Below are 27,468 nucleotides of genomic sequence, written 5' to 3' on the forward strand. Positions count from 1 at the left end.
TACTTCCCTTTAGGTGGATGATCTGCTGATTATTGAAGAAAAAATAGACCTGGAAGTGCGTTCCCTGGAAACCTGTATGTACGATCACAAGACTTTCTCAGAGATCCTGAACAGGGTCCAGAAAGCTGTGGACGACCTGAACCTGCACTCGTACTCCAACCTGCCCATCTGGGTCAACAAGCTGGACATGGAGGTGAGGCTGGGCGCTGAGTGGGTCCACACTGATATGGAGGTGAGGCGAAGAGACAGAGAGAGACAGACACATCGATTGGTTGCCTCCCACACACAAGATCGAGCCTGCAACCGAGGTACGTGCCCTTGATGGGCATGTAACCCAGGACCCTTCAGTCCATGGGCCAACGCTCTATCCGCTGTGCCAAACTGGCTAGGGCTTTCCTTCCCTTATTTTCATTCTTTTATTTTTAAACATATTTCTATTTATCTCTGAGAGTAAGGGAGAGGGAGATAGAAACATTAATGATGAGAGAGAATCATTCGTCAGCTGCCTCCTGCACACCCCACACTGTGACCTGGTTCATAGGTCGATGTTCAACCACTGAACCATGCATGCCGGGCATGCTTTCTATCCCTTTTAAAAGGGTAAATCAGTGGCGGTATATTCACACAAAGGGAGACCAACAGAGGGAAAGCTGACAAAGCCCGCTCTACTGAATCCACTGAAAGTCCCAGCCTTCCTCACGGCCACCCTCACAGCATCCCAGGTGGTCCCATGGCCAATGCCAACTTTTCACAAAGACACACAGGCTTTCTGTTCGCAGAAACTTACTTGTCTCATTCTAGGTTAGAGAGAAGATTTTGTTCTTTACTTGTAACAAAGTGGTCATCATGGAGATGTTGACTAGACTATTGTGATCATTTTGCAACATACATAAATATCTAATCACTAGTGGCCCGGTGCATGGATTCGTGCACATTGAAAGGAAATTCATTAGAAGGTGGCAGGTGGGGCGGGACTGGGCAAGATGGGCCAGACACGCCCTGGAGCCAACCTCCCTGGGTCCCTACCTGGCCATCCGCACCTGGGGCAGTGCTGCGGCTCGAAGGGCATCTTCGGAGTGAGCAGGGTCCCTCCAGCAGATGGGGTCCCTCAGCCTGGCCTGCAGGGATCAAGCTGAAACCAGCTCTCTGACATCCCCCAAGGGATCCCAGATTGTGAGAGGGCAGTTCTTGGGTTCTCACCGAGAACCACTGCTGCCAAGTCACCGCAGCTCGGCAGCTCCTGCATTGAGCATCTGCCCCCTGGTGGTCATTGTGGTCATAGCTACCAGTCTGGCGGTTGGACAGTCGCTTAGCCTTTTTTATATATAGATTATACTGTGCCTGAAACTAATGTAACATATATGACAATAATACCTGAACAACAAGAAAAAGAAAATGTTTTAATTTTCAAATTATAGTTTTCTAGTTTTATCTCTGAGGCGACCAGGAAAACACTTTTGTGAGTTTTCTATTATATTAAACAGTATCAAGACCTTAATTGCATGTCTGAGTTTGTGTTAGTCTCCTTACCACATGTATTGGCGACTCGGCCCTCAGTGGGACAACACACTGAGCCTAATGGAGACAGTTACCGGAGGCTGGGAGAAAGCGCCGGAAGCGAGACTCAGAATAGAGGGAGGAGGGTTGTAATTAACTCTTTATCTTTGACCTAAAGCCTCTGGGTTTTTTTTGTTTTTTGGGTTTGTTTGTTTGTTTGTTTTTGGGGGGTTTTTTTTGGAGTAAGGAAAGGTTTATTGATCAAGAAGGTTCCTCTGCTTTCTATTTAATGTGCTCGGTCAGCTCCAGTTAGGAAGACTCACTGTTCTGCAACACTGCCTTCTCTGTAGATTGAAAGAATACTGGGTGTCCGCCTACAAGCTGGCCTCAGAGCTTGGACCCAGGTGCTTCTTGGACAAGCTGAAGATAAGTCGGAAGTCGACATGGACACAGACGCGCCACAAGTTAGTCACAAACCTGGTGGAGAGCCAAAGATCAAGGTGAGTATTTCCCAGAGCATCCCATGCAAGTAAATGAACTTCTGCCCTGAAACGTACCAATGAACAAACCTTCACCATGGAGAAACTGACAGACATCACCTCACCCGGTGACCCAGGTCAGCATCCCCTGTTGGTGTGGGACCATGTGCGGTGTGATCAGAGGGTGCCTGGCCCCCAGGATCTCTCCCAAATCACTCCGCTGCATTGAGGGTCATTTTGCACACCTGGCCCGTACTCTCCAAGTGCCAAGGTCAGGAGAGGAAGAAAGGGAAGACTGGGAAAAGTCGTGTGATGGGCTCTGGACGAGAGCCTGCACGTGACTGAGCCTGTGTAAAGGTCGTGGTGCTGGGTCAGTGTTAACTTCTTTGCTGTGGTCATCGTGCCGTGGCCGGCGTCACGTCAGAGCAGGCTGGTGAAGGGCGCTTGGAAACCTCCTGCTTTCCTGGTGACTCTCCTGAAAGTCTAAACTTAGTTCAAAAACAAGTTCTTAACAAATGAAAAATAAATTTACGCAGAAAAATATAACCCTCTGCTTTCCAAGCACACGTGCAAGAAATCATTTCAGGGACTGAATGCAATCTCCAAGTGGAGTTCAGGCTATGACACTGACCCGTCCCTGTCTTCACACGAATCTGAGTGGGAACTGCATGGACGAGTCGGTAATAACTCGGTGGTCACGCCCTGGGCACAGTCTGTCTCCAAGCGCCTGTTCACATTCCTGCGACGATGTGGTCAGTGGATCCTAACCAGCTTCCTGGAAAATTCTGTTAATTCAAACTGTGCAAATAGGCCCTGTCTCCTGATGTGGGAGGTGGTCAGAGAGATGCGCACCTCACAGGAATCTCCTAAGTGCCGCGTTGTTTTATGTAGTTTGTGTAATTAGCAGTAAGAAAGGTATCACGGATCAGAAGCCTACAAGAACTGCAAGTAAAACTGATCTGGGAGAAACATTTGGCTTTTTTTTTTCCTTCCCAGACTTGATCTTCTCAGGTTTTTTTTTCTCTTAATGCTTGAAAAATGTTTTCACTTTTGAATATTACAGGTCTGTATCCCCAGAGCATATTTTTTAAATACTGAGATTCAGGAAAGCAAATGAGTGTGTCCAAGTGATAGAGTCAGGTGGAGATGGGATGGGAGTTCCTGACCAGCTCCCAGCCCGAGCAGGTGGCACAGGCAGACCTGCACCAGTGAGCGGGAGCCCAACCGTGAATGCCAGCTCATGTCCCTGCTGCAGCCGCGCTGGTCTCGGGTGCACGGCCCAGCGGGTGGTGCCTCACTGGGCACCCAGGCCTGAGGGACCCATGGGGAGCCTCGGCCTGCCCTCCGACTTGCATCCCTGGGGGAGGGCCCACACTGCAAGCATGGCACTGCAGAAGGTCGTGGTTCAGACAGCAGCAGCTTAGTAACTTAGAGAAAGGGTGACGCATCAGAACCATTTTGTTGAAGCAGATCGTGGAGTAAGACATGAAATCTTTCCTTTTCAGAATGTTGTTCACGAGCTCAGAATAACCAATCAGGTCATCTACTTGAACCCGCCCATCGAAGAGTGCAGGTACAAGCTGTATCAGGAAATGTTTGCCTGGAAGATGATCGTGCTGTCTCTCCCCAGGATCCAGAGTCAGAGGTACCAGGTGAGTCTCCTGGCCAGGCCACCCAGTCTCTGCGACCACCTCGCCCGGTCTCCTTAAATACAGCTCTGGGCGTCTTTCCAGCTCCCAACTTGAGGCCCAGCTCTCAGGGGAGAAGCTTGTGTGCCTGACTTTTCTCGCAGCAGCTCCTTTTCCCAGGAGTTGTGTTTGCAGCTCAGGTCTCAGTGGCTCTTAGAAAGTCCCTCCATGAACTTGGAGAATTTTACATCCTGCTTCTTTCCTCCACCCCCACTTTTTATTATGGAAGTTTGCAAACATCCACAGAAGTAGAGGGAATTTACATCACCTTGCTTTATCAACATGTGGCCAATTTTGTTTCATTTGCATTCCCCTGCACACACCCCACCGGATTATTTTAAGACAACGCCCAGGTGTAACATAATCTTCTAGAGCAAAAGGAAAACTCTGCTGACCACTTGGTCCCGCCTGGGCCTCTAGGCACATTACTTCGAAACAGGACTGGTGCTGTCAGATGAGCAGCTCCCACAGCCTCTGCTTTGACAGGCTTGTCTAGAGCGTACTGGTCCTCTTAGGAAGTGTATCTCTTTCCTAACTTTGAACACTGACTCAGTTCTTGAGAGATTTTTCTGCAGTAGCAGCTGCCCATGGGCTCACAGTCGTGGCAGTGTGAGCCCAGACGTGGCAGCGTGCACCTGGTAGGAACGAGCTGTGGGTGGTGCCTGCCCCTCGGGTCTGTGCCATCTTCCCATGTTTCCCCTGCCTCTTGCCAGCACACTTGTGTTTGCAGTTCTCCTGTTTGTCTCCCCTGGAACGAACTAAAGCCAGCCCCTCTTGAGCACTGATCCCCGCACCGTGTGGCCCAGCAGTTCCTCCCTCTCTTCTCAGTCTTCCTGTCAGTGAATAAATTTGACCTCGACCCCCTCCAGCCACCTAATTTCCCTGCTCCTCTTGGCAAACATGGAAGAGCTGCCTACGTGGCTGCTCCTGGGCCCCTGCCCCTCAGACGTGGTTGATCTCTTCCTTTGAGTGGCTTGACGAATTAAATATAAGTAGGCTTCTGGTCGCTTGTGACTGGTGAGTGGATGTTGTCCCTTAAATGCCATTTTCATCGTGGGCTGGACTTTCAGTTCACTTTTACTGAGAGGTGCCCCTGAGATGAACAGTGTTGCACACGCTGCGTTCACATCCGGCTTTGCTTGGTTAGGTGGGCGTACATTACGAACTGACGGAAGAGGAGAAGTTCTATCGGAATGCTTTGACACGGATGCCGGATGGCCCCATGGCCCTGGAAGAGTCCTACTCTGCAGTCATGGGCATCGTAACTGAAGTCGAGCAGTACGTCAAGGTAAGAGGCTCCCAATTTCCATCTTAGACACTTAGGAGCAAGAGACAGAAGAATATGCCGAAACCGGTTTGGCTCAGTGGATAGAGCGTCGGCCTTCGGACTGAAAGGTCCCGGGTTCGATTCCGGTCAAGGGCATGTACCTTGGTTGTGGGCACATCTGTGCAGGAGGCAGCTGATCGATGTTTCTCTCACATCGATGTTTCTGACTATCTATCTCCCTTCCTCTCTGTAAAAAATCAATAAAATATTTAAAAAAAAGAAAAAGAAAAAAAGAGAGACAGAAGAATATGAAGCTAAAAGGTCTTGACTAAATGTAATATGATTCAGTAGATATTTGCTATTTTAATGCAAAGAAAAATATTGGACAAATCTTATGAGGTATTATCATTTTGGAGGATTGTAAATTATATTAGTTTTTAAAAAATATATTTTTATTGATTTCAGAGCAGGGAGAGAGAGACAGAAACATCGATTATGAGAGAGAATTATTGATTGGCTGCCCACACTGGGCATGTGCCCTGACCGGGAATCTAACTGTGACCTCCTGGTTCATAGGTCAACGCTCAACCACTGAGCCAAGCTGGCTGGGCAGATTTTATTTTTTGTGTGTGTGAGAATTTGAAGTGGGAATTTTTTTAATGGTAATGAATGGACGTGAACCTTTTTAACAAAACATGAAGATATATATCAACATTCTCCGGAATGAAAGGCCAAACTGTAGTCTATGTTCTTGTCTGCAGGTTTGGCTTCAGTACCAGTGCTTGTGGGACATGCAGGCCGAAAACATCTATAACAGACTCGGGGAAGACCTCAACAAGTGGCAAGCTCTGTTGGTTCAGATAAGGAAGGCCAGGGGGACCTTTGACAACGCGGAAACCAAGAAAGAGTTTGGGCCCGTGGTTATCGATTACGGCAAGGTGAGCCCTGCTGGCTTGTTGAAGGTGCTGGTCGCGCTGAGGCGGCATCTGGGTCTGGCTGAAATGAAGTGGGAGTGCAGCATGCCCTGAGGCGGACGCTCTGTCTTGTGCTCGCTCACTGCAGGTGCAGTCCAAGGTGAACTTGAAGTACGACTCCTGGCATAAGGAGGTTCTCAGCAAATTTGGGCAGATGCTTGGATCCAACATGACAGAATTCCACTCGCAGATCTCCAAGGTGAGGGGACAGGACCTGTCGGCGCAGGGGTCTGCGGGTTGACCTCGGCTCCAGCTAAGCGCTGTGCTCTCTCGCAGTCTCGCCAAGAGCTGGAGCAGCACTCGGTGGACACCGCCAGCACCTCGGACGCCGTCACCTTCATCACCTACGTGCAGTCTTTGAAACGGAAGATCAAGCAGTTTGAGAAGCAAGTTGAGGTGAGTTCTAGGAGCAATTAAAATTCTCACCGAGGGCTCTGACTCACCACCAGCTCTTTAGGTGCGGCCGCCGGTCACCTGTGTTGTCACACCTGCTGCGCTGTTGATGTGCACATGTGGCATCCAGGCATCTGCATTTTAGCTCTGCAGGTGGTTCCTCTGCACACCGAGGTCTGAGAACCACTGGCTGTTGACTTATAAGATCTGTTATTTTAGTTGTTGATCTTCAAGTCATCAAACTTGAATTTCCTTTTTATAATTTGGGAGGGGGTGGGGTGAAGCAGCATGCAGAGGGCCTCTCCAGGGCTTTCGGGATGCAGCGAGGTACATAGCAGGACTGCCAGGGAGGCTCTCGGGGCACTGCCGCTGACCACAGCACCCAGGTGACCGCACACTCGGGGCGGGAGGCTTCTAGAGAAGGGCAAACGTATCGATGTTTTATATTCTGTTACCACCGTGACTTCTCTACCATAGACCCTGACGGTAGAGACGGTAGTTTCTATTATTGTTATGGAAGGAAAAATTCAATTTACTTCTTACCTCTCAAAGCTCTACCGCAATGGTCAGCGCTTGCTGGAAAAGCAGAGGTTCCAGTTCCCGCCCTCCTGGCTTTATATTGACAACATCGAGGGCGAGTGGGGGGCCTTCAATGACATCATGCGGCGGAAGGACTCTGCCATTCAGCAGCAGGTGGCAAACCTGCAGATGAAGATCGTCCAGGAGGACCGGGCCGTGGAAAGCCGCACCACCGACCTGCTGACCGACTGGGAGAAGACCAAGCCTGTCACGGTGAGTCTGGCCCTGCGAACCCTTAAGCCAGCAGCATGAGCTGGTGTCTGTCTGTCAGACGAAAAGGCCTGGCTCTGGCTGCTTTCTGGTGATGAAGACTTTCTCTTCTGTAATTAAGAAAGCAGAACTTACCGATAGAGCCGTTGGGAAACTCGAGTGCCCGCTTCCATCTCTCGACCGAGAACCCTCCCTCGTGACAGTCCCTTCAGTCAGGAGATGGTTTTAAAGGTTTTCTGTTCTCACGTTATCCTCTTAAACAAACTCAAAAATGGGAATTTAATTTCTCGTGGACGCAGGTCGAGCCTCATGCTGCTGCAGGCTCTCTGTCATCGACGTCACGTTAGTGACTTCTGCTCCCAGGACCTGCCATCTCTGGTCCTCTTGGCTCGTCCAGTATTTGTCGAGGTCCCTGTGTTCCGGCGTCATGTGGGCGTCGGGGTACAGCAGTAAACAGGAAGACAGCGGCCTCCCTCTCGGAGCCACGCTCCGGGGGGAGAGAGATGATCAATACGGGCAAGCATGTACTTAGTCTGGTGCCATGTGCTGTGGGAAGGTGGGCCCATGGGAGAGGGTGTGGGTGGTGTGCTGCTGTCAGGGGAGGTGCCATCTGCGGGGAGCCCAGACGAGGGGAGCTGGCAAGTCCTGCAGGCGCCTGAGGGGCAGGGGGTCCGGGCCGAGGGGAGCGCGTGTGAGGCTGGGTGAGAGGGTCGCGTCGGCGATGAAATCTCACTCGTTGAGGGATGTAATGTAAGCATAGACAAGAAGGGTGTTAAAGTGCCCTGAATGTTAACCTGGTCTTGTGTTTGAGGATACAGGTTTTCCACAGCAGGCCTGCCAGGTGGCCGAGGTAACCTCCCACCATCCATCAGACAGGGCTCTGCCTGCCCTCAGCCCTGTCCCAGTGGATGGGCCCAGACATCCTTGCTTATGTTTGACTGGTTCAAGGAGCCCTTGTTCTGAGGTCTAGTGAGGAAGTGAGCACTGGTCACCAACACCTGAATGGCTCTCGTCCTCACCTTGCTGGTGATGTGTCGTAGTCAGGATGGTAATGGACGTTTCAGTCATTCCCAAGGTCATTAACGTGGGAGGAAGTGTGTGGAGGGTGTGAATGCTGAGCGGAGGCCGTCCCAGGGAGAGCCGTGCGTGGTTTCTTGGGCTTCTCTCAGGAACCGATGGGACAGCTGCGTGATGGGGACGGTGTGGCTGCAGGCCCCTCAGATCCAGTGTCCCCGGGTCACTCTTCTCTCCCGTCCCCCAGGGCACGTCATGAGCCGATGGCTGAACTGAGAGGTGCCCCACTTTCCTTACTTATATTTTTATTTGTCAGATGTGGGTGTAAGCATGGCACTCGGAAGTATAACCACAACGTCCAGGACTCCAGCAGGCTCCTGCCCCCCTTGGAGCCGCAGTGTCCATCTGTCCTGGACACAGCCCTGCAACTCTCTGCCCTGTGCTTTTAGGGCAATCTCCGCCCGGAGGAGGCGCTGCAGGCTCTCACCATCTACGAGGGCAAGTTCGGCAGGCTGAAGGACGACCGGGAGAAGTGTGCGAAGGCCAAGGAGGCGCTGGAACTGACGGACACGGGACTCCTGAGTGGCAGTGAAGAGCGTGTCCAGGTATGAGCCACCTGCGGAGAGGCAGGGACGCGGCTCCTCGTCCTGTCTCTGCCCTTGACCTGCTGCATTCTGACGTGGTCTGTGTTTCCACAGTCTCACTGCCTTACTGTTCTGACTCACAGGTGGCCCTCGAGGAATTACAGGACCTCAAGGGCGTTTGGTCGGAACTCTCCAAGGTCTGGGAGCAGATTGATCAGATGAAGGAGCAGCCGTGGGTGTCGGTGCAGCCTCGGAAGGTACGTCTCAGTAGTGTCCGTGTGTGCCTTCAGGCCCTGGAGTTACAGGTTTCCCGAGAGACCCACCGAATGTCACCTAACCCCCGTGTGTCTTTTGCACTGCTCCTCCACCCTAATCTGACATTTCTTTTACAACCGTTTTTTAACACGTGGAGGAAGGCTGGCTAACTGGGGACCATGGTTTTTCTCACAACAGCTTCGACAGAATTTAGACGGCCTCCTGAACCAGCTGAAAAACTTCCCCGCCCGCTTGCGGCAGTACGCGTCCTACGAGTTCGTCCAGCGGCTCCTGAAAGGCTACCTGAAGGTGGGTGCCTGGCGCTGCAGTCGGGGGGCCCACTGGGAAGCGCTGCTCCGGGTGACTTGCTGGCTCTCCACAGATCAACATGCTGGTGATCGAGCTGAAGTCCGAGGCCCTGAAGGATCGTCACTGGAAGCAGCTGATGAAGAGGCTGCACGTGAACTGGGTGGTGTCTGAGCTCACCCTCGGGCAGATCTGGGACGTCGACCTGCAGAAGAACGAAGCCATCGTGAAGGACGTGCTGCTCGTGGCGCAAGGAGAGATGGCATTGGAAGAGTTTTTGAAGCAGGTGAGTGAATACTGGGACGGGCCGCGCCTCCGGGTCACGTTTCAGGCTGCCGCGTAGACTCGCGCCGTGTAACAACGGAGCCCCATGCGGGGTCCTCTGTGTCCCTGTCAGCACGTGGTAGCCGTGCAGGCGGTGAGTGCCACACAGTGATGACCTGCATCTCTCTGGTTTTGATGCAGATAAGAGAAGTGTGGAACACGTACGAGTTAGACTTGGTTAACTATCAGAACAAGTGTCGCTTGATTCGCGGCTGGGACGACCTCTTCAACAAGGTCAAAGAGCACATCAACAGCGTCTCTGCCATGAAGCTGTCTCCGTACTACAAGGTACCATGTGGGGGAACATCCCCTCCCCCTCGGGGCTTCCCCTGCTCTGGCCCTGCAATGCCTCAGAGGGCAGTCCTGGCCTGCTTGTACATGTGAGCCAGGTAACCTGGCAGTTCTTGCCCTGCGTTCTCCCTGAGGCTGCATGTCTGCTGGGAATGGAAGTGAGTGGTTGAGCTCTTCCTTCCGCCTGTCCACCAGGTTTTTGAGGAGGACGCCCTGAGCTGGGAAGACAAGCTGAATCGCATCATGGCCCTCTTTGACGTGTGGATCGACGTGCAGAGGCGCTGGGTCTACCTGGAAGGCATCTTCACGGGCAGCGCGGATATCAAGCACCTGCTGCCCGTGGAAACCCAGCGGTTCCAGAGGTAGGGCCTCCCCACGGGTGAGGCGGGGCTGGGAGCCACTCCTCACACCAAGGCTGACCTCGGCTTCAACCCGACTTTAGCATCAGCACGGAGTTTTTGGCGCTCATGAAAAAAGTATCCAAGTCTCCTCTGGTGATGGATGTGCTCAACATCCAGGGGGTGCAGAGGTCTCTGGAGAGGCTGGCAGACCTGCTGGGGAAGATCCAGAAAGCACTGGGCGAGTACCTGGAAAGGGAGCGGTCGTCTTTCCCCAGGTAAGACTTCTGCCGGGCTGCTGCCGGCCCTCCCCTCCCTCCCGGGCCTGTGTCCGTCACTTTTGACATGAAGGGTTTTGTCACTGATCACCCATTTAATCAGTGCCATTTCCCTTTCACGCACTGATTCCTAAGTGTAACAGATAGTCCTTAATTTCCTACCTGGATTTGTTTACCAGGCTTCCTTTAAACGCCCCCACCCTCCAGGCAGCTTGCGTCGCTTACAGATTTAGCGATGATTATTTTCTAAGTGGCATCGCTTTTCTGAATAATTTGCTTAGCGTAAATCAGACAGGTTTTTAAAACCTGAGTTTGTGAAGTAAGGTGCGTGGTGTCAGACTTACTGAGTTCCTCTTTGGCGTCTTATTAGGTGAGGGTGGACGTTTGCTGGGGGCTGGGGAGTTTGGGTGTGACGAGTCCAGGCTGAGGCTGGGCAGCACCTGCAGACGCACCTGCAATCTGGCCTTGTTCCCGGCTGCCCCTTATCTGTCTCTGTGTAACAAACATCTGAGGAATATGGGTGCTGTTTCCATTCTAGGTTCTATTTTGTGGGTGACGAAGATTTGCTTGAAATCATTGGAAACAGCAAGAATGTAGCTAAGTTACAGAAGCACTTCAAGAAAATGTTCGCCGGTGTGTCCAGCATTATCCTGAACGAGGACAACTCTGTCGTCTTGGGCATTTCATCCCGCGAAGGAGAGGAGGTATTCGCTGGGGCTTGCCTCTTAGAAAGTTTCTGTCCCGTTTTTGCACATCTTAATTCTTAGATTTCACTTACTTCAGGTTATATTTAAAACTCCCGTGTCGATTACCGAGCATCCCAAAATCAACGAGTGGCTCACGCTGGTGGAGAAGGAGATGAGAGTCACGTTGGCCAAGCTCCTGGCTGAGTCTGTGACGGAGGTGGAGATTTTTGGTAAAGCCACTTCCATCGACCCCAATACCTACATCACTTGGATCGATAAATACCAGGTAACACGGTGTAGACGTGGGGTGGGCTATAGGTGAGGGCAGGCTGATCTCTAAAACACCCCTCTTGGACCTTGTGTCTCGTGTCTTTCAGGCCCAGCTTGTGGTTTTGTCGGCCCAGATCGCCTGGTCTGAAAATGTGGAGACAGCGCTGAGCAGCACGGGCGGGAACGGGGACACAGCAACCCTGCAGTCTGTGCTGAGCAACGTGGAGGTCACCCTCAACGTGCTGGCCGACTCGGTCCTCATGGAGCAGCCCCCGCTCCGCCGGCGGAAGCTGGAGCACTTGGTCAGTCCCATGCCCGACTCATTCCCTGCCCGTTAGACTCTGTGCCTTCAACTCGGGCAGTTGAATCCTTTTTGGAAAATATTCTATGTGCACTAGGGAGAACAGTAGGTAGCAGACAGATAGGCCCTGGGGTGGGTTGGGGCTCTGTGTCCCCCCCGAAAAGAATGTGGGTGGAGCACAGGTTACATATGCGACATCCTCCTGGTGAAAGGGAGGTGGTGCCCTTGACCTGGGCCTTGCACTCCTCATCGTCTCCTTCCAAGGAGGCGCGGGGGCAGTGTCGGCAGGCCCGGTGAGGTGGGCACGGCTCTGCGCCCCCAGTGCCGCCGAGACTGCGGGGACAGGGGAGCTGCTCTCCCGTTGGGGTGTCTGCTGGCTGCAGAGTTTGTACTTAGCAGGTGTTTCGTGTTGGTTGCCACTTTTGACTCTAATCACACTGCACGGCCAGCGTTTCTGAAAGTGAATGAGCACCGTGGAGTGTAGTGAAGGCAAACTCCCAAATAATCCACACGCCCACAGGGCACAGCACTGCTCAGCCATGACGAGCTCTCCCGGGCTCTCTCTGCAGATTACAGAGCTGGTTCACCAGAGAGACGTCACCCGGGCCCTGATCAAAAGCAAGATCGACAACAGCAAGTCTTTTGAATGGCTCCGCCAGATGCGGTTTTACTTCGACCCTAAGCAGACAGACGTGTTACAGCAGTTGTCCATCCAAATGGCAAACGCCAAGTTTAACTACGGCTTTGAGTACCTGGGAGTCCAGGACAAGCTGGTGCAGACGCCCCTCACTGACCGCTGCTACTTGACCATGACGCAGGCCCTGGAGGCCAGGCTGGGCGGGTCCCCGTTTGGTAAGTGACCACCCTCCTGGACGTCATTTTTAAAGATGGAATCGTTTCAATGTATTTAAATCACATCTATTTCCTAATCACATGACTGCTGTGTTCTAAAAACTAAACTTGTCTTCATTTTTTACATCTACTTTTTAAAATGAATTGCTTTTTACAGTTGTCTTAAAGCTAACGCTGAGTCCCACTGAGTGATGGACTCAGGCATTGAGTCACCTTCTTCCTGTAACAGGGCCTGCTGGGACTGGGAAGACTGAGTCTGTCAAGGCCCTTGGCCATCAGCTGGGACGCTTTGTTTTGGTTTTCAACTGTGACGAAACCTTTGATTTCCAGGTGAGAAGCTTTGTGGGGTCCACGCAAAATTGGATGGCCTGAGAGGGTCAGGTGGGGATACCGTGCTTGTGCCTCTCAAAGCCGACGTCCTTGTCCCCCAGCGGAGCCTCCGAGGCCTTTGGGGACGGGTGCTTGCGGTACCCACCTGTGCTTCGACACTGAGCTTCATGTTTTCACAGTTCCCTCACTAATGCAGCATTCCGCTTTTCTTAAAGAAGGGGCCCTAAACGTTATGCAGAAAGTTCTTTAAGTCCTGGCTGGCTTGGCTCAGTGAATAGAGCGTCGGCCTGAGGACTGAATGTTCCCGGGTTCGATTCCAGTCAAGGGCACATGCCTGAGTTGCAGGCTCGATCCCCAGTGTGGGGCGTGCAGGAGGCAGCCTCTCATCATTGATGTTTCTCTCTCTCCCCCCTCTCCCTTCCTCTGAAATCAATAAAAATATCTTTTTTTAAAAAAAAAAAAAAAGGTTTTTAACCAACAGAAAGTGATAGAATACAAATGACAGCTTTGACATTAGGCCTTGGGCACAAGAGGAAAAGGTGTGATGGCCCCTCTGTCCACTAAGGACCCCTCTTGGTGATGAAGCTCTTGCTGTGGTGGGCGGGCCCTCGCCTCACCTGTGAACATGATTACACCTTCACAGCCACCTGGGACGGAGGTGCTCTTAGTCCCACATCACAGATGAGCAGACGGGGTTCCCAGATGGCACTGGCCCAGGATCGGGTGGGACAGGTCACCGCAGGCAGGATTGGAGCCAGCGCCGGGGCAGCTGGTTTTAGCGCCTTTGTTTCTGCTTCAGGCGATGGGACGCATCTTTGTGGGCCTTTGCCAAGTGGGAGCGTGGGGCTGCTTTGACGAGTTCAACCGCCTGGAGGAGCGGATGCTGTCGGCCGTGTCCCAGCAGGTGCAGTGCATCCAGGAAGCGCTGCGGGAGCACTCCAACCCCAACTTCGATAAGAGTAAGGCTTCCCTCCTCCATGGCCACTCGGAATGTGGGGGGAATGCCACTGGGGACTGGCTTTGATCAGAAGTGAGGGAGCATTTCATTAGCTCCCAGGACTCACTGTTGCAGGCAGGTGTGAGTCCTGAGTGCAGATGGAAGGGAAGCCCAGGATATCTCTGCATCAGCAGTTTGCACGGCTTGTCCCAGAGCAGCCCCAACCCAAGCATCCCTGTGCCCGCCCACAGCGTGTGCCTGTGTGAACCCTGGGTGCTCCCCCTCCCTCCCCGAAGCCAGCCTTCCTCGCCACCTGTCTGGCCAGGTTTCCGTGGAGCGTGGGGAATGAGGTCACGATAGGAGCGCCTGCAGAGAGCTCCGAGGGCTGCGTCACCGCGAAGGGAGAGGCACATTGGGGTGAATCCACCCACGTGGCTATGTTGGGTGGTTCGTGTGCACAGTTCAACTTCCAGTGTTTCCTTTTATCCCAGAGTAATAGTAACTTGTCCTAGGAAACCATGTCCAGACCTCCTAGAGAAAGCAGGTAGAATCAGCGAAATCAGTACCGGTGTGCTCGCTGCTCAGGAGCAGGTGCATGCCACCCCGCAAGGCTCAGTGTGGGGTGTTTTTAACCATCCTCAGGAAGGGTAACCCGTGGTCGAAGCCAGCCAGTCGTGTCACTTGGGTTGGTTTCATTTCTGCAACCATCCTTAGACTGCATCTCTAGCCTAGCGTTGGCCTGTGACACACGGTGTCGCACACCCAGGGCAAGGCTTCCTGCCCGGGGGTCGATCTTTTCCATGGTCGGGCACCTCCGTGGGTGAGGTGTGGGGAGGTGGTGCCTGCGGAGAGGCCAGGAGCGGCTCCCTGCACCTCTGGGCTGTGGGCTTTGAGGCCGGGTTGGGGGAGATGGTGCTTTGTAATTTAGAGAGATTTTTAGATAGTTTTTGAACATCCTGAGTCTTGACGCTGTCACCCGATTTTCAGCCTCTGCCCCCATTACTTGTGAGCTGCTGAACAAACAAGTCAAGGTGAGCCCGGACATGGCCATCTTCATCACCATGAACCCTGGCTACGCGGGCAGGTCCAACCTCCCAGACAACTTGAAGAAGCTGTTCCGGAGCTTGGCCATGACCAAGCCCGACCGGCAGCTCATTGCCCAGGTCATGCTGTACTCACAGGGCTTCCGCACGGCCGAAGTCCTTGCCAACAAAATCGTCCCCTTCTTTAAGTGAGTAACTCGGTTATTCATCATCGCGTTTCTAGCTGGTGCCCAGAGTGCCGTTGACCTCCAATGACGTGCATCTTGCATAGTATTCTCACGTTTCCTGCCTCGGCTCTCGCTGCGTCAAGTGCACGGTTTTTAGAAGACGCTCTCTTTTCTAGGCTGTGTGATGAGCAGCTCTCCTCCCAGAGCCATTACGACTTTGGGCTTCGAGCTTTGAAGAGTGTGCTGGTGAGTGCGGGTAACGTGAAGAGGGAGAGGATTCAGAAGATAAAGAGGGAGAAGGAAGAACGAGGCGAAGTAGTGGATGAAGGCGAGATTGCAGAGAATCTACCTGAACAGGAGGTTTGTGCACATGTCCTCTCGGCCACTGAAACCCGGGCCCTGGTTAAACTTCCCTCCCGCAGTGAACCACGCGGGGGCGCTCGGTGCGATGCAGGTGCACTGGGGGCCGCCGTTCACAGGGCGCATGGCTCAGCCAGACGTGCAGTGCGACGTGCTCGCCCTTCTCCCACAGATTCTGATCCAGAGCGTCTGTGAGACGATGGTGCCAAAGCTGGTGGCGGAAGACATCCCGCTGCTCTTCAGCCTCCTGTCGGACGTGTTCCCCGGCGTCCAGTACCACCGCGGGGAGATGACGGCGCTCCGGGAGGAGCTGAAGAAAGTGTGTCAGGAGATGTATCTGACGTATGGAGACGGGGAAGAAGTTGGCGGAATGTGGGTTGAAAAGGTACCTGGGACTGTTCTGTTGGGGGGCGGCTGCAGCCATGACAACTGCGGGCCGCCGCACGCGAAGAGAACGTTAGAGCTGCCAAGGCCGGGCCTGCTGCTTTATGTTGGCCCCCACGCCTGTGTGGACTGTTTTCTTTTTTTAGATTTATGTTTACTGACTTTTAGAGAAAGGAACGGGGGGAGAGAGAGAGAAACAACAATCACCTTCCTCCTGCTGTCTGGGCCTGTGGGGACTGAGCCGCAACCCAGGCACGTCAGGATTGAGCCTTTCGGTTTACGGGACGAGGCCCAACCCACTGAGCCACACCCGCCAGGACTGTACTCTTTTTTTTTTTTTTTTTAAATATATTTTATTGATTTTTCACAGAGAGGAAGGGAGAGGGATAGAGAGCTAGAAACATCGATGAGAGAGAGACATCGACCAGCTGCTTCCTGCACGCTCCCCACCGGGGGACGTGCCCGCAACCAATGCACATGCCCTTTGACCGGAATCGAACCTGGGACCTTCCAGTCCGCAGACCGACGCTCTATCCACTGAGCCAAACCAGTCTCGGCTGTACTCTTTTCTTAAATGTAGAGAGGGCAAAACTTACCTGAGAATTTTACTTACGTGAGATAGTTCATTCTCTGAAAATGCTGGCTAAGGGTGTGATTTATAACAGAAAATGTTTACGCCAATGAGTTTTATTTACAAGACTTTCTAGCACCAGGCACTGACAGCGTATGTCTCTAACCAACTCACGGCTGACATACTGCATTGGCCTCTTCCCTTCCTCTGGGAGGCTCACGTAAGGAAAAGTGTATTGCTCACAGCTGTGTGCACTGCGTCTGCGAGCGCTGCCTGCATTGAACACCCGCGGTCTCCCCTCCTGGAGCGGGTAGTGGGGGGGCTTACATGTCTGTCAGGCACCTGGGTCAGTGTCTCCCATTCCACTGGCTCCCACCTTCCTCACTCACGGAGGGGCTCTCCACAGTGTAGTTACAGCCCTTGTGAAGTAGTTTTGTAGGTGTGGCCCGTGTGAAGTGTCTCTGGTTAAAAAGTTTCAGTGCCGCCCTAGCTGGTTCAGTGGATAGAGCGTTGGCCTGTGGACTGAAGGGTTCCGGGTTCGATTCCAGTAGAGGGCACATGCCTGGGTTGCAGGCTCAATTCCCAGTAAGGAGGGCGTGCAAGAGGCAGCCAATCGATGATAGGTCACGTGCTGTGTGTCTGCCCACAGGTCCTCCAACTCTACCAGATCACCCAGATCAACCACGGCCTGATGATGGTGGGACCCTCGGGGAGCGGGAAGAGCATGGCCTGGCGCGTTCTTCTCAAGGCTTTGGAGAGACTCGAGGGGGTGGAAGGCGTGGCCCACATCATCGACCCCAAGGCCATCAGCAAAGACCACCTGTACGGAACCCTGGACCCCAACACCAGGGAATGGACCGATGGGCTGTTCACACATGTTCTGAGAAAGTAAGTCGCTCGGTCAGTGAGTTCCAGTGGGACCTGGCGCTCTGTCTAGCCCGAGTCTGAGCCAGTTACACAGTCAGCTGAGAAACCCTTGCAGGGCGAGCATTTAAAATCTTAAAGCCTCGAGTGAGTCCCAGCTGTGACCCTCCCACAGGATCATCGACAACGTGCGGGGCGAGCTGCAGAAGCGCCAGTGGGTCATCTTCGACGGCGACGTGGACCCGGAGTGGGTGGAGAACCTGAACTCGGTGCTGGATGACAACAAGCTCCTGACTCTGCCCAACGGCGAGCGCCTCAGCCTCCCGCCCAACGTAGGCACTTCCTCTGTCGCGGCCCGGCCCGGCCCAACTGCAGGCCGAGTGCCCGCGGAGCCCGGCCCTGGCTTCCGGGGGGAGCAGCTGGTTGTGCAGATACCTCTCAGTCAGCCTGCACACTGGGTTATTCACGCCCAGGGCTAGTGAGAAGCGTTTCATAGGCTTATAAGCAACTCTCCACTATGAATACTAAGCACCTCAGCCCTTCCCACGACCCCGTGAGTGGGGTTGGAGGTAGGGTTTCTGAAGCTCCTGTGTATGAGAAGCTGGCACCTGAGGGATTCAGATAGCGGCGTTGTCGTGGCTGTCCCTGGGGGTGGGCATTGGATCAGGCCCTGAACACACCGCCTGCAGACGCGGAAACGTGGGCAGGCCTGGCGTGGGTTCGCATCATTCTTGACCCAGCGTTTTTGGAGCCGTTGTGTGCGGCCCGTTCTCGATGCTGGACGTGCAGGAATAACGAGCACAGACAGAACCCTTGCTGTCCTGGGGCTCAAGGTCGCTGGGAAGACAGATGGGCAAGATAAGAGCGATGGTGTGAGCAGAAAGGATGCTGGGAGAGGGCGGGCTGTGTTGGTGGCAGGTGGAGGTTGCCCTGTCGGCTGGGGCGGCCAAGGCATCACTGGGAAGGTGGGTCTTAGTGGGGATTGAGGGGTGGGGGAGCCCTATGGGCTTCTGGGCGTTCTGGGTGAAGGGACATGGCAGAAGGAGAAGTGGCAGGTGCCAGTGTGTGCGAGGAAAGCAAGGGGCAGCGGCTGGTGTGGAAGAACGAGGGGAGAAGGCAGTGAGATCACAGAGGACATGGGCCTCGGGGTCCTTGTGGGGACGGAGCCTGCCCGCTGGGTGAGCTGGAAGCATGGGAGAGTGTCTGGACAGTGCCACTGGTTGTTGCCAAAGACCCCTCTGGCTGCTGGTTGGAGGACAGGCTGGAAGCAAGGGGACCTTTGGAGGCTGCCTGGCACCCCAGGCGGGACCGTGGGGGTGGGTCAGAAGCGAAGGTGTAGGGAGTGGCTGATGGACCACCCGTGGCGGGTGTGAGAAAGGAGGAGCGGAGCACGACAGGTACTTGGCTGCCACAGCTGTGCCCGCTCAGACGCGTCTGGATTTGACCGGTCGGGTGCTTTCTCAGTGCGTTGTCCAGTAGAGGCCAACTGTTGTCGGAGAGAGCGCTCTCCTGGAGGCACGTGAGCACCCAGGTGGGGCTCCGGAGTCCGGGCATCTGGTCCGAATCTCCGCCTTGCCATCTGGTGGCTGTGGGACCTGGGAAAGCCCCAGCCCGTCTAACGTGGAGACGCTGCGCGCCTGCCCCGGGCACTGGCGAGGGCCGAGCAGGTTCTGGCGGGAGCTTGGGCCCGATGAGCAGGGGTGCTCACTGCTGGCGTCCCCTTCCTGGAGCCGTGGCTTCTCCTCCAAGGGCCCGTTTTGTCGGTGTCACTGCTCTCACCACACTTCCTGCCCAGATTCTCAGGGGAGAGGTTAGTGGAGGTTGTAGTGATGCGAACGAACTGCAGTTATTCTTTTAAACTAATGCAGAAAAATTGGATAGAAATCACTCTTTCAGGGCATACATAGGAAAAAGAATGGTAACATCCAGGTTTCTACCAGACCTGCATCGTTGAACCTGCTTGATGTTTTCCCTCCAGGTGCGAATAATGTTTGAGGTGCAGGACCTGAAGTACGCCACCCTGGCCACAGTGTCGCGCTGCGGCATGGTCTGGTTCAGTGAGGACGTGCTCAGCACAGACATGATCTTCAACAACTTCCTGGCCCGGCTGCGCAGCATCCCCCTGGACGAAGGGGAGGACGAGGCCCAGCGCCGGCGCAAGGGCAAGGAGGACGAGGGGGAGGAGGCTGCGTCCCCGATGCTGCAGGTAGGCACAGCGAGCTCGGGTCCGAGGGTTGTGTGTCTCCCCGCCTCCCCACGCACACATGTGCACATGCGCACAGCGGAAGCCAGGCACTCTCTTGAGGTTTGTGTTACCCCAGCCCCTGAGGAGGCCCAGCCGCTGCAGCTGCCAAAGTTAAGGCCCGCGGGAGAGCGAGAAGAGCCGTGTTTGCTTCCTTCCCGCCGCAGACTGATGGACGTCTGCCCTTTCACGTCGGTGGTGGGAACCAGTGTTCCCAGGGAACGTGGTTTTTGAGAACCATCAGGATGAAGGGATGAGGATTGGTCATTTAAGCTCATCCTTCATTTTTTAATCCAAAACATATTCTCCCCAGGTCAAGTGACCCTCCTGGGCCTAGGTTAGAAGCGCTGAAAATGCCCAGACTCTTGAAATGAGTTACGCGGCATTTTCTTCCTCTCGCAGATCCAAAGGGACGCGGCCACCATCATGCAGCCGTACTTCACGTCCAACGGCCTGGTCACCAAGGCCCTGGAGCACGCCTTCAAGCTGGAGCACATCATGGACCTGACCCGCCTGCGCTGCCTGGGCTCCCTCTTCTCCATGCTGCACCAGGCCTGCCGCAACGTGGCCCAGTACAACGCCAACCACCCCGACTTCCCCATGCAGATCGAGCAGCTGGAGCGCTACATCCAGGTCGGGGCGACGGGCCGTGCGTGTGCTCTGGGCGGCCAGGAGCCACTCTCGGGGTTAACGTTGCGTGGACGTCTGCTTTGTTGTTGTGGGAACTTCATAGAAAACGAGTGGTTTCTCTTTCCACAGCGGTATCTGGTCTATGCCATTCTCTGGTCCTTGTCTGGGGACAGTCGGCTGAAAATGAGGGCCGAGCTGGGCGAGTACATCAGAAGGATCACGACCGTGCCCCTGCCCGCTGCACCCAACATCCCCATCATCGATTACGAGGTCAGTGCGCCGAGGCGCGGCCTTCCCCCGTCGGCGCGGCCTTCCCCCGTCAGCACGGCCTCACTGTGGACTCGGACTCCCCTCTCCACTTCTAGAAGCAGCTTCTCCTCTTAGATTCATGCTGTATAAGGAGCGCAGACTAGCTTGAAAGTTCTGATTTGTGTGAAACGGAGCGTGTCTTGTGAGGAGGCACGGGGCCGCGGGTGATTGTCCCCGTCTCTGTAGGTGTCCATCAGTGGAGAGTGGTCACCGTGGCAGGCCAAGGTGCCTCAGATTGAAGTGGAGACCCACAAGGTGGCGGCCCCAGACGTCGTCGTGCCGACCCTGGACACGGTCCGCCACGAAGCCCTCCTGTACACCTGGCTGGCCGAGCACAAGCCACTGGTCTTGTGTGGCCCCCCCGGGTCCGGCAAAACCATGACGCTCTTCAGTGCCCTGCGGGCCCTGCCCGACATGGAGGTAACGAGGCGGGAGGTGGACCGGAGGCTGGCGTGGTTGGGTTGGCCCTACGATACGGATTGTGTCGTCCTGTCTGCAGGTTGTGGGTCTGAACTTCTCGAGCGCCACAACTCCAGAGCTGCTGCTGAAGACCTTCGACCACTACTGCGAGTACCGGCGCACGCCCAACGGCGTCGTCCTGGCTCCCGTCCAGCTGGGCAAGTGGCTGGTGCTGTTCTGTGACGAGATCAACTTGCCAGACATGGACAAGTACGGGACGCAGAGGGTCATTTCCTTCATCAGACAGGTTTGTTTACGCCCGCGGGCCCTGCTCCCCAGGTTCGCGCGCATGCTCCTGACGTGTCACCCTCCTGCTTCCCTCAGATGGTGGAACATGGAGGCTTTTACCGAACCTCGGATCAAACCTGGGTGAAGCTGGAGAGGATCCAGTTTGTCGGGGCTTGTAATCCGCCCACAGATCCAGGGAGAAAGCCTCTCTCTCACAGGTAATGCCCAGCTCTGCCACCTCACTTGGCCTGACACGCGAATTCCAGGGTGGCTTTACAGGTGGCACAACAAACACCTGGGTTTAACTGTAAAAAGGTAACAAAGGCTGACATCCTGGGGCCCCCCCGGGCTCCTGCACTGCGGTGCGCTGGGAAGCACTGGCGGGTAGAAGCATCGACTCCTCGGGCAGCAGTGATCTGCCCAGGCCTGCCTGCAGGGCCAGGAAGAGGTTGAAATGAGCCCGCGCTGTTTTCCCGTCTTTAATTCTTTCTCCAGTGCTTTGCACCTGCTATTAGGTGTCAGACTCAGGCCTGAGCTGTGTGGTGTGACCTCAGGTGACTGGCGTGAAGCCTGTGTAGGTGGGTTAGGGAGCAGCTTGGGGTCCGGCCCAGGACGGGCGCCGCGCTGGGGCACCGCTCCTCACCGGGAGGCTGAGCCCGCTGTCTTTGCACAGATTCTTGCGTCACGTGCCTGTGGTGTACGTCGATTACCCGGGACCCGCCTCCCTGACGCAGATCTACGGCACCTTCAACCGGGCCATGCTGCGGCTCATCCCATCGCTGCGCACGTACGCGGAGCCGCTCACCGCCGCCATGGTGGAGTTCTACACCATGTCGCAGGTACGCGGGCTTCCCCACCCCTCTGGTCATGGGAGGGCTCTGCTAGAAGACAGAGCTTTATTCCGAGTCCTCGTTTAGCCAGGAGCCTTTCTCCAGAGTCAGCATTCCCCACGCAGGTCGTGACTGCAGAGGTTTCTGTGCTGCTTGCCCTGCACTTTCCCTGTGAGGCTGGGCTGTGAACAGTGCAGCCGGAGCCTGACTGTGCCGCAGTGTCTGAGGGGCACCTGCTGTCACTGCTCTCGGCTGGACTCTCACCCCCACCTGCAAGGCCTCGGCCTGTGTCCTCGTTGGCATCTTAATGTTTATTAGAAGCGTCACTGCCACTGGATGAGCACAGTGGTTCTCCCCTCATCCCTGGGGAAGCCTTCCGTGCCTGCCTTTCCCAGGGCCGTGAGAGAAGGCCCGTTTCCGGCCATCGGCCATCTTGGCTCCAGGCCTTCGGGAGCGCTGCTGGGCATGCAACAACTTCCCCAGTTTTTAAATTGTTTTCATTTGTGTATAATTGTAGTTTTTTCCTACAGAATTATTATTGTCATCATTGTAAATCTTTTTCTTTGTTTCAGTTATGGTTTTAATGAAAATCATGCCTAGAAAGGCTCAACTTAGGAATTTCATTTTTTAAAAATATTTTTAGAAGAATATTTTGTAGGTTGGTTTTTTTTTCCCCAACATAAAATGAGCAACTTGGATCTAACTTTGTTCTGGACAGTTGTCCAGTTGCTCCAACACTATTTAATCCATCCTTAAGTGTTCCTGGGGCTAGATTCTTTACTTTTAATAAAGAATTTTATACAGCATTTGACCTTTTGACCACTTTTCGTGTTTTAAGATATTCACATGTAACTCCATTCTCCCGGTTCCCGCAGGAGAGGTTCACCCAGGACACACAGCCCCACTACATCTACTCACCCCGTGAGATGACGAGGTGGGTGCGGGGCATCTTTGAGGCCCTGAGGCCCCTGGAGACTCTGCCTGTGGAAGGGCTCATTAGAATCTGGGCCCATGAAGCCCTGCGCCTCTTCCAGGACAGGTAAGGCCAAGGATCCGGGTAGCACCGTGCCCCCACTTTGAGTCCCTCTGACCCTCTGAGTGGGTTCAGTGAGGCTTGCCTGCCCCTGTGAGCCAGGCTGAGCTGGGGATGGAAGGAACAGAGGCGGCCAGGGCAGCCTTGTGTCTGGGATTCATCATGCCTACCCCCAACAGAATGGGTCACAGCACACAATGGCTGCCCACCCCCGGTTGCCTGTGACCTTGGGGAGGCATCTTAACCTCTTTCGAGTGGGCACCACACAAGGTAGTTAGTTACCTGTGATAACCTGTCCAAGCGCCGAGTTCACTGGTGAGTTCAAGTGCCTTCTAACACGATGTGGCGTGTGGCCTCCACAGCCACCACCCCTTCCTTGTCCCCAGTCTTGATTCTCCTCAAGGGGTTGCAGCTGTGTCTGAGGCATTGGTTTTCTCTTTCCCTGTTGGCCACTTGTGTCAGGTATCCTATATAATAAAGAGCCAACATGCAAATGGTCCTCATGCCCTCACGCCGTCTCACTGTAATGGCTCAGACACTCAACACTGGGGAGAGAGAAATGGGGACCAGCCAGGCTGCAGCCCGGGAGGGACAAGCCGCCTGCCCAGCAGTCCCAGGCACCTGTGGCAGCGGCCCGGGTGAAGCTGCCCGTCCACAGTCCCCTGCGGCTGCAGCCAGCCCAGGTCTGGGTGCCTGCGGCCAGCCAGAGGAGGGAATCCTGGGTCTGGGTGCGGGGCGAGGCAGAGGCAGTTAGGGGACAATCAGGCTGGTAGGGGAGCAGTTAGGGGCGATCAGGCAGGCAGGCAGAGGTGGTTGGGGGCGATCAGGCAGGCAGGCGAGCAGTTAGGAGCCAGCGGTCCTGGATTGCGAGAGGCAGTCGGACATTCCCTGAGGGGTCCCAGATTGGAGAGGGTGCAGGCTGGGCTGAGGGACACCCCCCTCCCGCCCTCCCATGCACAAATTTAATGCACTGGGCCTCTAGTTGTCTTAGAAGTTTTGCGTTTTCCTTGTTACTTCGAGTAGGGAATTGCTAATGACTGTGGGGATTAGTATATGTCATAGCGTGTTTGTGGTCTGAATCAGACAGAAGTGTCACAGTAAAAAGTTGAGTCTTTTTCTCATTTAAGGAATCTTGAAAGTTATTGACCTTGTAAAATCAGGACCTTTTTCTTGCCTTATAATTCCGTGCAACCTTTGTTTTACAACAAATTCCTGTTTGTGTCAGTTTTTTCTTCTTAGAGTTTTAACTTTATGTATTTCAACACTGTAGTTCTTCACAGAATTTTAGGCTCATTTTAGGTTAGTGAGAAAAAGTTAAATTTGTGTTGCCTTAACTAAACACTTAGTAAACAATAGATCTTAACTGACTTGGTATTTAATGCAGCACTAAGTTTCCTATTGCACGTCATTTGGGGAAATGTGCCCATGAGTCAGATCTCAGAACGGGCGGGGAGGGCTCAGAGCGGACGCACACAGGGCCAGGCCCTCACCCTCCCAGGTGGCCATCTGCAGCAGGACCAGGTGAGCTCCTCTGGCCACTGCTAATCTCAGCTGCAGGGAGTCGCTTGCAGCTAGTTAGCAGTTACTCCCCTGGGACAGCCCGGCCAATGGCTGCCTCCAGACTGACAGACTGAGAAAGAAGCGTTTGGCAATTACTCCTGGAGACCAGGTATCCTGCCCCCAGGCAACTGTTCTCATCCCAGCTTGTTGGGGTCTCAGTGCTGCCTTGTAGATCCATGGTGTTCAGGCCAGGCTGCATGGCGTCTCTGGGGCCCACGGGCTGCCTTGCTGAGAGCCTGGAGCGAGGTGTGTGAGCCAGGGCCGTGGAAGGAGCACATGAGCCCTGGCAGCCTGTGGTTTAAAAATGCAGTCTTTTTGTTGTTATGTGAGCTACCTTCACTCTCCCCTTTTTTTAAAAAAAAAAAAAAAAGTATTTTTATTGATTGCAGAGAGGAAGGGAGAGGGAGAGAGAGAAAGAAACATGAATGATGAGAGAGAATCATTGATTGGCTGTCTCCTGCACACCCCCTGGAATTGAACCCGGAACCCTTCAGTCCGCAGGCTGACACTTTATCCACTGAGCCACACCAGCCAGGGCTCACTTTCCCTTTTTTAAGTTAAAAAATGAATTTTGAGTGCTAGCCAGTTTGGCTCAGTGGGTAGAGTGTTGGCCTGCGGATTGAAGGGTCCTGGGTTTGATTATGGTCAAGGGCATTAATGCCCAGGTTGCGGGAGCATGCAGGAGGCAGCCGGTCAATGATTCTCTCTCATCATTGATGTTTCTATTTCTCTCTCTTCCTTTCTGAAATCAGTAAAAATATTTTTTAAATGGATTTTGAGCTATAGTGTAGTTTTCACAGCTTTCCCAAAATACCAGAGAAAAGGTTTTGTTTAGATTTGAATGTAGGCATAGCCACCGTGCATCTCAGTTCTGATTGACTGCATAACTCCATCATGCCTGCTCAGTGTAGTCACCTCCCAAGGTCCTCCCCTCACAGCTGTAGGGACAGGCACAGCTCACCTGCTTGCTGTTTTCTCCACGAGCCTGTGCCTCCAGAGCTACACACTGCCGTTCCCCTCTGTCCTCAGCGCAGGTGTTAGAACACGTTCAGCAAGCTGAGACCCTGAACCACGGTTTTCTCTTAAACCACTGTGATTAAGCCTTTTAAGGGAGTTGTTTTCAGTGTGGTGCCATACGTCTCAGTGTTGTATATTTAACTAGAGGCCCGGGGCATGAATTCAGGCATGGGTGGGGTCTGGCCGGCCAGGGGGAGGGGCCGAGGGTGGTTGGCAGGCCGCCCCCGCCTCCTGGTGGTACTCCTGGTCAAGGGGACAATTTGCATATTAGCCTTTTATTATATAGGATAGGATGTTAAAACTTTGGATTGCTTAAGCATCTCAAGTTCAGATTCTCAGCTTTTTCCATTTGTAGAAAATGAAAATTTCTGGTAAAGACTGATCTCAGCCCATGGAGTCACCCCAACACACACAACCTAATGTCCCGTCCCGTCCCACCTCCCACCCCCACCCCAATTGGTCTCCGGACTCACACGCTGCTCTCCCGACAGGCTTGTGGAGGACGAGGAGCGGCGCTGGACCGATGAGAACATCGACATGGTGGCTCTGAAGCACTTCCCCAACATCGACAAGGAGAGAGCCATGAGCCGGCCCATCCTATACAGCAACTGGCTGTCCAAGGTGACCAGGCCCTGCAGTCAGCCATGTCCCCTCCTCTGTGACCTGTCAGTCAGCCCTGACCCCTCCTCTGTGACCAGGCCCTGCAGTCAGCCATGTCCCTTCTTCTGTGACCTGTCAGTCAGCCCTTCTCCCTCCTCTGTGACCCCCAGACCTCTCTGTGACCAGGCCCTGCAGTCAGTCATGTCCCCTCCTCTATGACCTGTCAGTCATCCCTGACCCCTCCTCTGTGTCCAGGCCCTGCAGTCAGCCATGTCCCCTCTTCTGTGACCTGTTAGTCAGCCCTGACCCCTCCTCTGTGACCTGTCAGTCAGCCCTGACCCCTCCTCTGTGACCAGGCCCTGCAGTCAGCCATGTCCCCTCTTCTGTGACCTGTTAGTCAGCCCTGACCCCTCCTCTGTGACCTGTCAGTCAGCCCTGACCCCTCCTCTGTGACCAGGCCCTGCAGTCAGCCATGTCCCCTCTATGACCTGTCAGTCATCCCTGACCCCTCCTCTGTGACCCGGCCCTGCAGTCGCCCTGCTCCCTCCTCTATGACCTGTCAGTCAGCCCTTCTCCCTCTTCTGTGACCTGTCAGTCAGCCCTGACCCCTCCTCTGTGACCTGGCCCTGCAGTCAGCCATGCCCTCTCCTCTGCCTTCCTGTCAGTTGGAATGAGCCTCTGACCAAAAAGGTGTCTGTCTGGAAGTGCGCTGTCAACGAAGGTGGTTACACGCATGACGATGACCGCGTCTCTGCAGCCACTGATCACTTAGGGGTTTAGGGTAGAGTCCCAGGAGTGTGGCTGGACGGCTGTTTCTATCTCCATGCGATAGTTGCCCCGACCAGCAGATGTGGCTTCTGCGTGTTTGCGGGGAAAGCCTCTGCTTCCCCTTTGCTCTCACTTTCCTCACACTAACAAGGGGGAGCTCTCTTGGGCGGAAGTCTCCTACACGGAGATACTGCACAGAGGAGGCGTTCCAGCACAGCTGCGAGCGTCCTTTTCTCTGGAAAGGAGGTCGGGACGCTTTAGTGAGTTGTCGTCTTCCTGTGCACGTCATTTGGTAGCGCCTGATTCGGGGACGTGTCAGGGTCACAGTCTAAAAGGGGCGAGGCAGGGACGTGGCCTGTCTGGGAGAGGTCTTGGCGTCGGGTCTTCACAGGCTCATGCGCCTCTTGAGTGTCAGGAAGGGCTTGCCAGACAGAGGGCCTGACAGGAGCAAAAGCAGCGGGCCAGTATGTTCATTGTGCCAGAACAAGCATGTCAAACTCAAAGGCTAACACGGACCAAATAAGGTTTAAGTGTATGTGGCTGCAAAAAA

At 54.3% G+C, this 27,468-nt stretch overlaps 1 protein-coding gene and 1 long non-coding RNA gene across 2 annotated transcripts in view; one reads left to right on the forward strand and one right to left on the reverse strand.

Annotated features, from left to right (window-relative positions):
• The window catches only part of DYNC1H1 (dynein cytoplasmic 1 heavy chain 1), a 72,583-nt gene that overhangs the window by 27,218 nt on the left and 17,897 nt on the right, over window positions 1–27,468 (forward strand). The window contains exons 9-43 of the mRNA XM_054715784.1: window positions 14–193; window positions 1,848–1,997; window positions 3,482–3,628; window positions 4,812–4,952; window positions 5,693–5,869; window positions 5,994–6,104; window positions 6,182–6,301; window positions 6,851–7,090; window positions 8,551–8,706; window positions 8,829–8,942; window positions 9,139–9,249; window positions 9,323–9,532; window positions 9,712–9,858; window positions 10,057–10,223; window positions 10,304–10,477; window positions 11,016–11,181; window positions 11,261–11,449; window positions 11,541–11,735; window positions 12,304–12,586; window positions 12,816–12,916; window positions 13,716–13,875; window positions 14,841–15,084; window positions 15,240–15,423; window positions 15,596–15,808; window positions 17,028–17,266; window positions 17,418–17,574; window positions 19,221–19,448; window positions 19,887–20,117; window positions 20,244–20,384; window positions 20,610–20,843; window positions 20,923–21,129; window positions 21,207–21,328; window positions 21,784–21,949; window positions 22,816–22,979; window positions 26,042–26,171. Of these exons, the coding sequence (XP_054571759.1) occupies window positions 14–193; window positions 1,848–1,997; window positions 3,482–3,628; window positions 4,812–4,952; window positions 5,693–5,869; window positions 5,994–6,104; window positions 6,182–6,301; window positions 6,851–7,090; window positions 8,551–8,706; window positions 8,829–8,942; window positions 9,139–9,249; window positions 9,323–9,532; window positions 9,712–9,858; window positions 10,057–10,223; window positions 10,304–10,477; window positions 11,016–11,181; window positions 11,261–11,449; window positions 11,541–11,735; window positions 12,304–12,586; window positions 12,816–12,916; window positions 13,716–13,875; window positions 14,841–15,084; window positions 15,240–15,423; window positions 15,596–15,808; window positions 17,028–17,266; window positions 17,418–17,574; window positions 19,221–19,448; window positions 19,887–20,117; window positions 20,244–20,384; window positions 20,610–20,843; window positions 20,923–21,129; window positions 21,207–21,328; window positions 21,784–21,949; window positions 22,816–22,979; window positions 26,042–26,171 (6,099 nt within the window). The remainder of the gene's footprint in view (window positions 1–13; window positions 194–1,847; window positions 1,998–3,481; window positions 3,629–4,811; window positions 4,953–5,692; window positions 5,870–5,993; window positions 6,105–6,181; window positions 6,302–6,850; window positions 7,091–8,550; window positions 8,707–8,828; window positions 8,943–9,138; window positions 9,250–9,322; window positions 9,533–9,711; window positions 9,859–10,056; window positions 10,224–10,303; window positions 10,478–11,015; window positions 11,182–11,260; window positions 11,450–11,540; window positions 11,736–12,303; window positions 12,587–12,815; window positions 12,917–13,715; window positions 13,876–14,840; window positions 15,085–15,239; window positions 15,424–15,595; window positions 15,809–17,027; window positions 17,267–17,417; window positions 17,575–19,220; window positions 19,449–19,886; window positions 20,118–20,243; window positions 20,385–20,609; window positions 20,844–20,922; window positions 21,130–21,206; window positions 21,329–21,783; window positions 21,950–22,815; window positions 22,980–26,041; window positions 26,172–27,468) is intronic.
• On the reverse strand, window positions 1,891–26,102 carry LOC129149095 (uncharacterized). Its single transcript, XR_008556038.1, has 3 exons — window positions 26,024–26,102; window positions 23,256–23,440; window positions 1,891–1,974 (listed from the first exon to the last, which is right to left on the reverse strand). It is a non-coding gene; the product is annotated as an uncharacterized LOC129149095 (long non-coding RNA).

The sequence above is a fragment of the Eptesicus fuscus genome, chromosome 5 (genome assembly GCF_027574615.1).
Source record: "Eptesicus fuscus isolate TK198812 chromosome 5, DD_ASM_mEF_20220401, whole genome shotgun sequence".
Classification (NCBI taxonomy): Eukaryota; Metazoa; Chordata; class Mammalia; order Chiroptera; family Vespertilionidae; genus Eptesicus; species Eptesicus fuscus.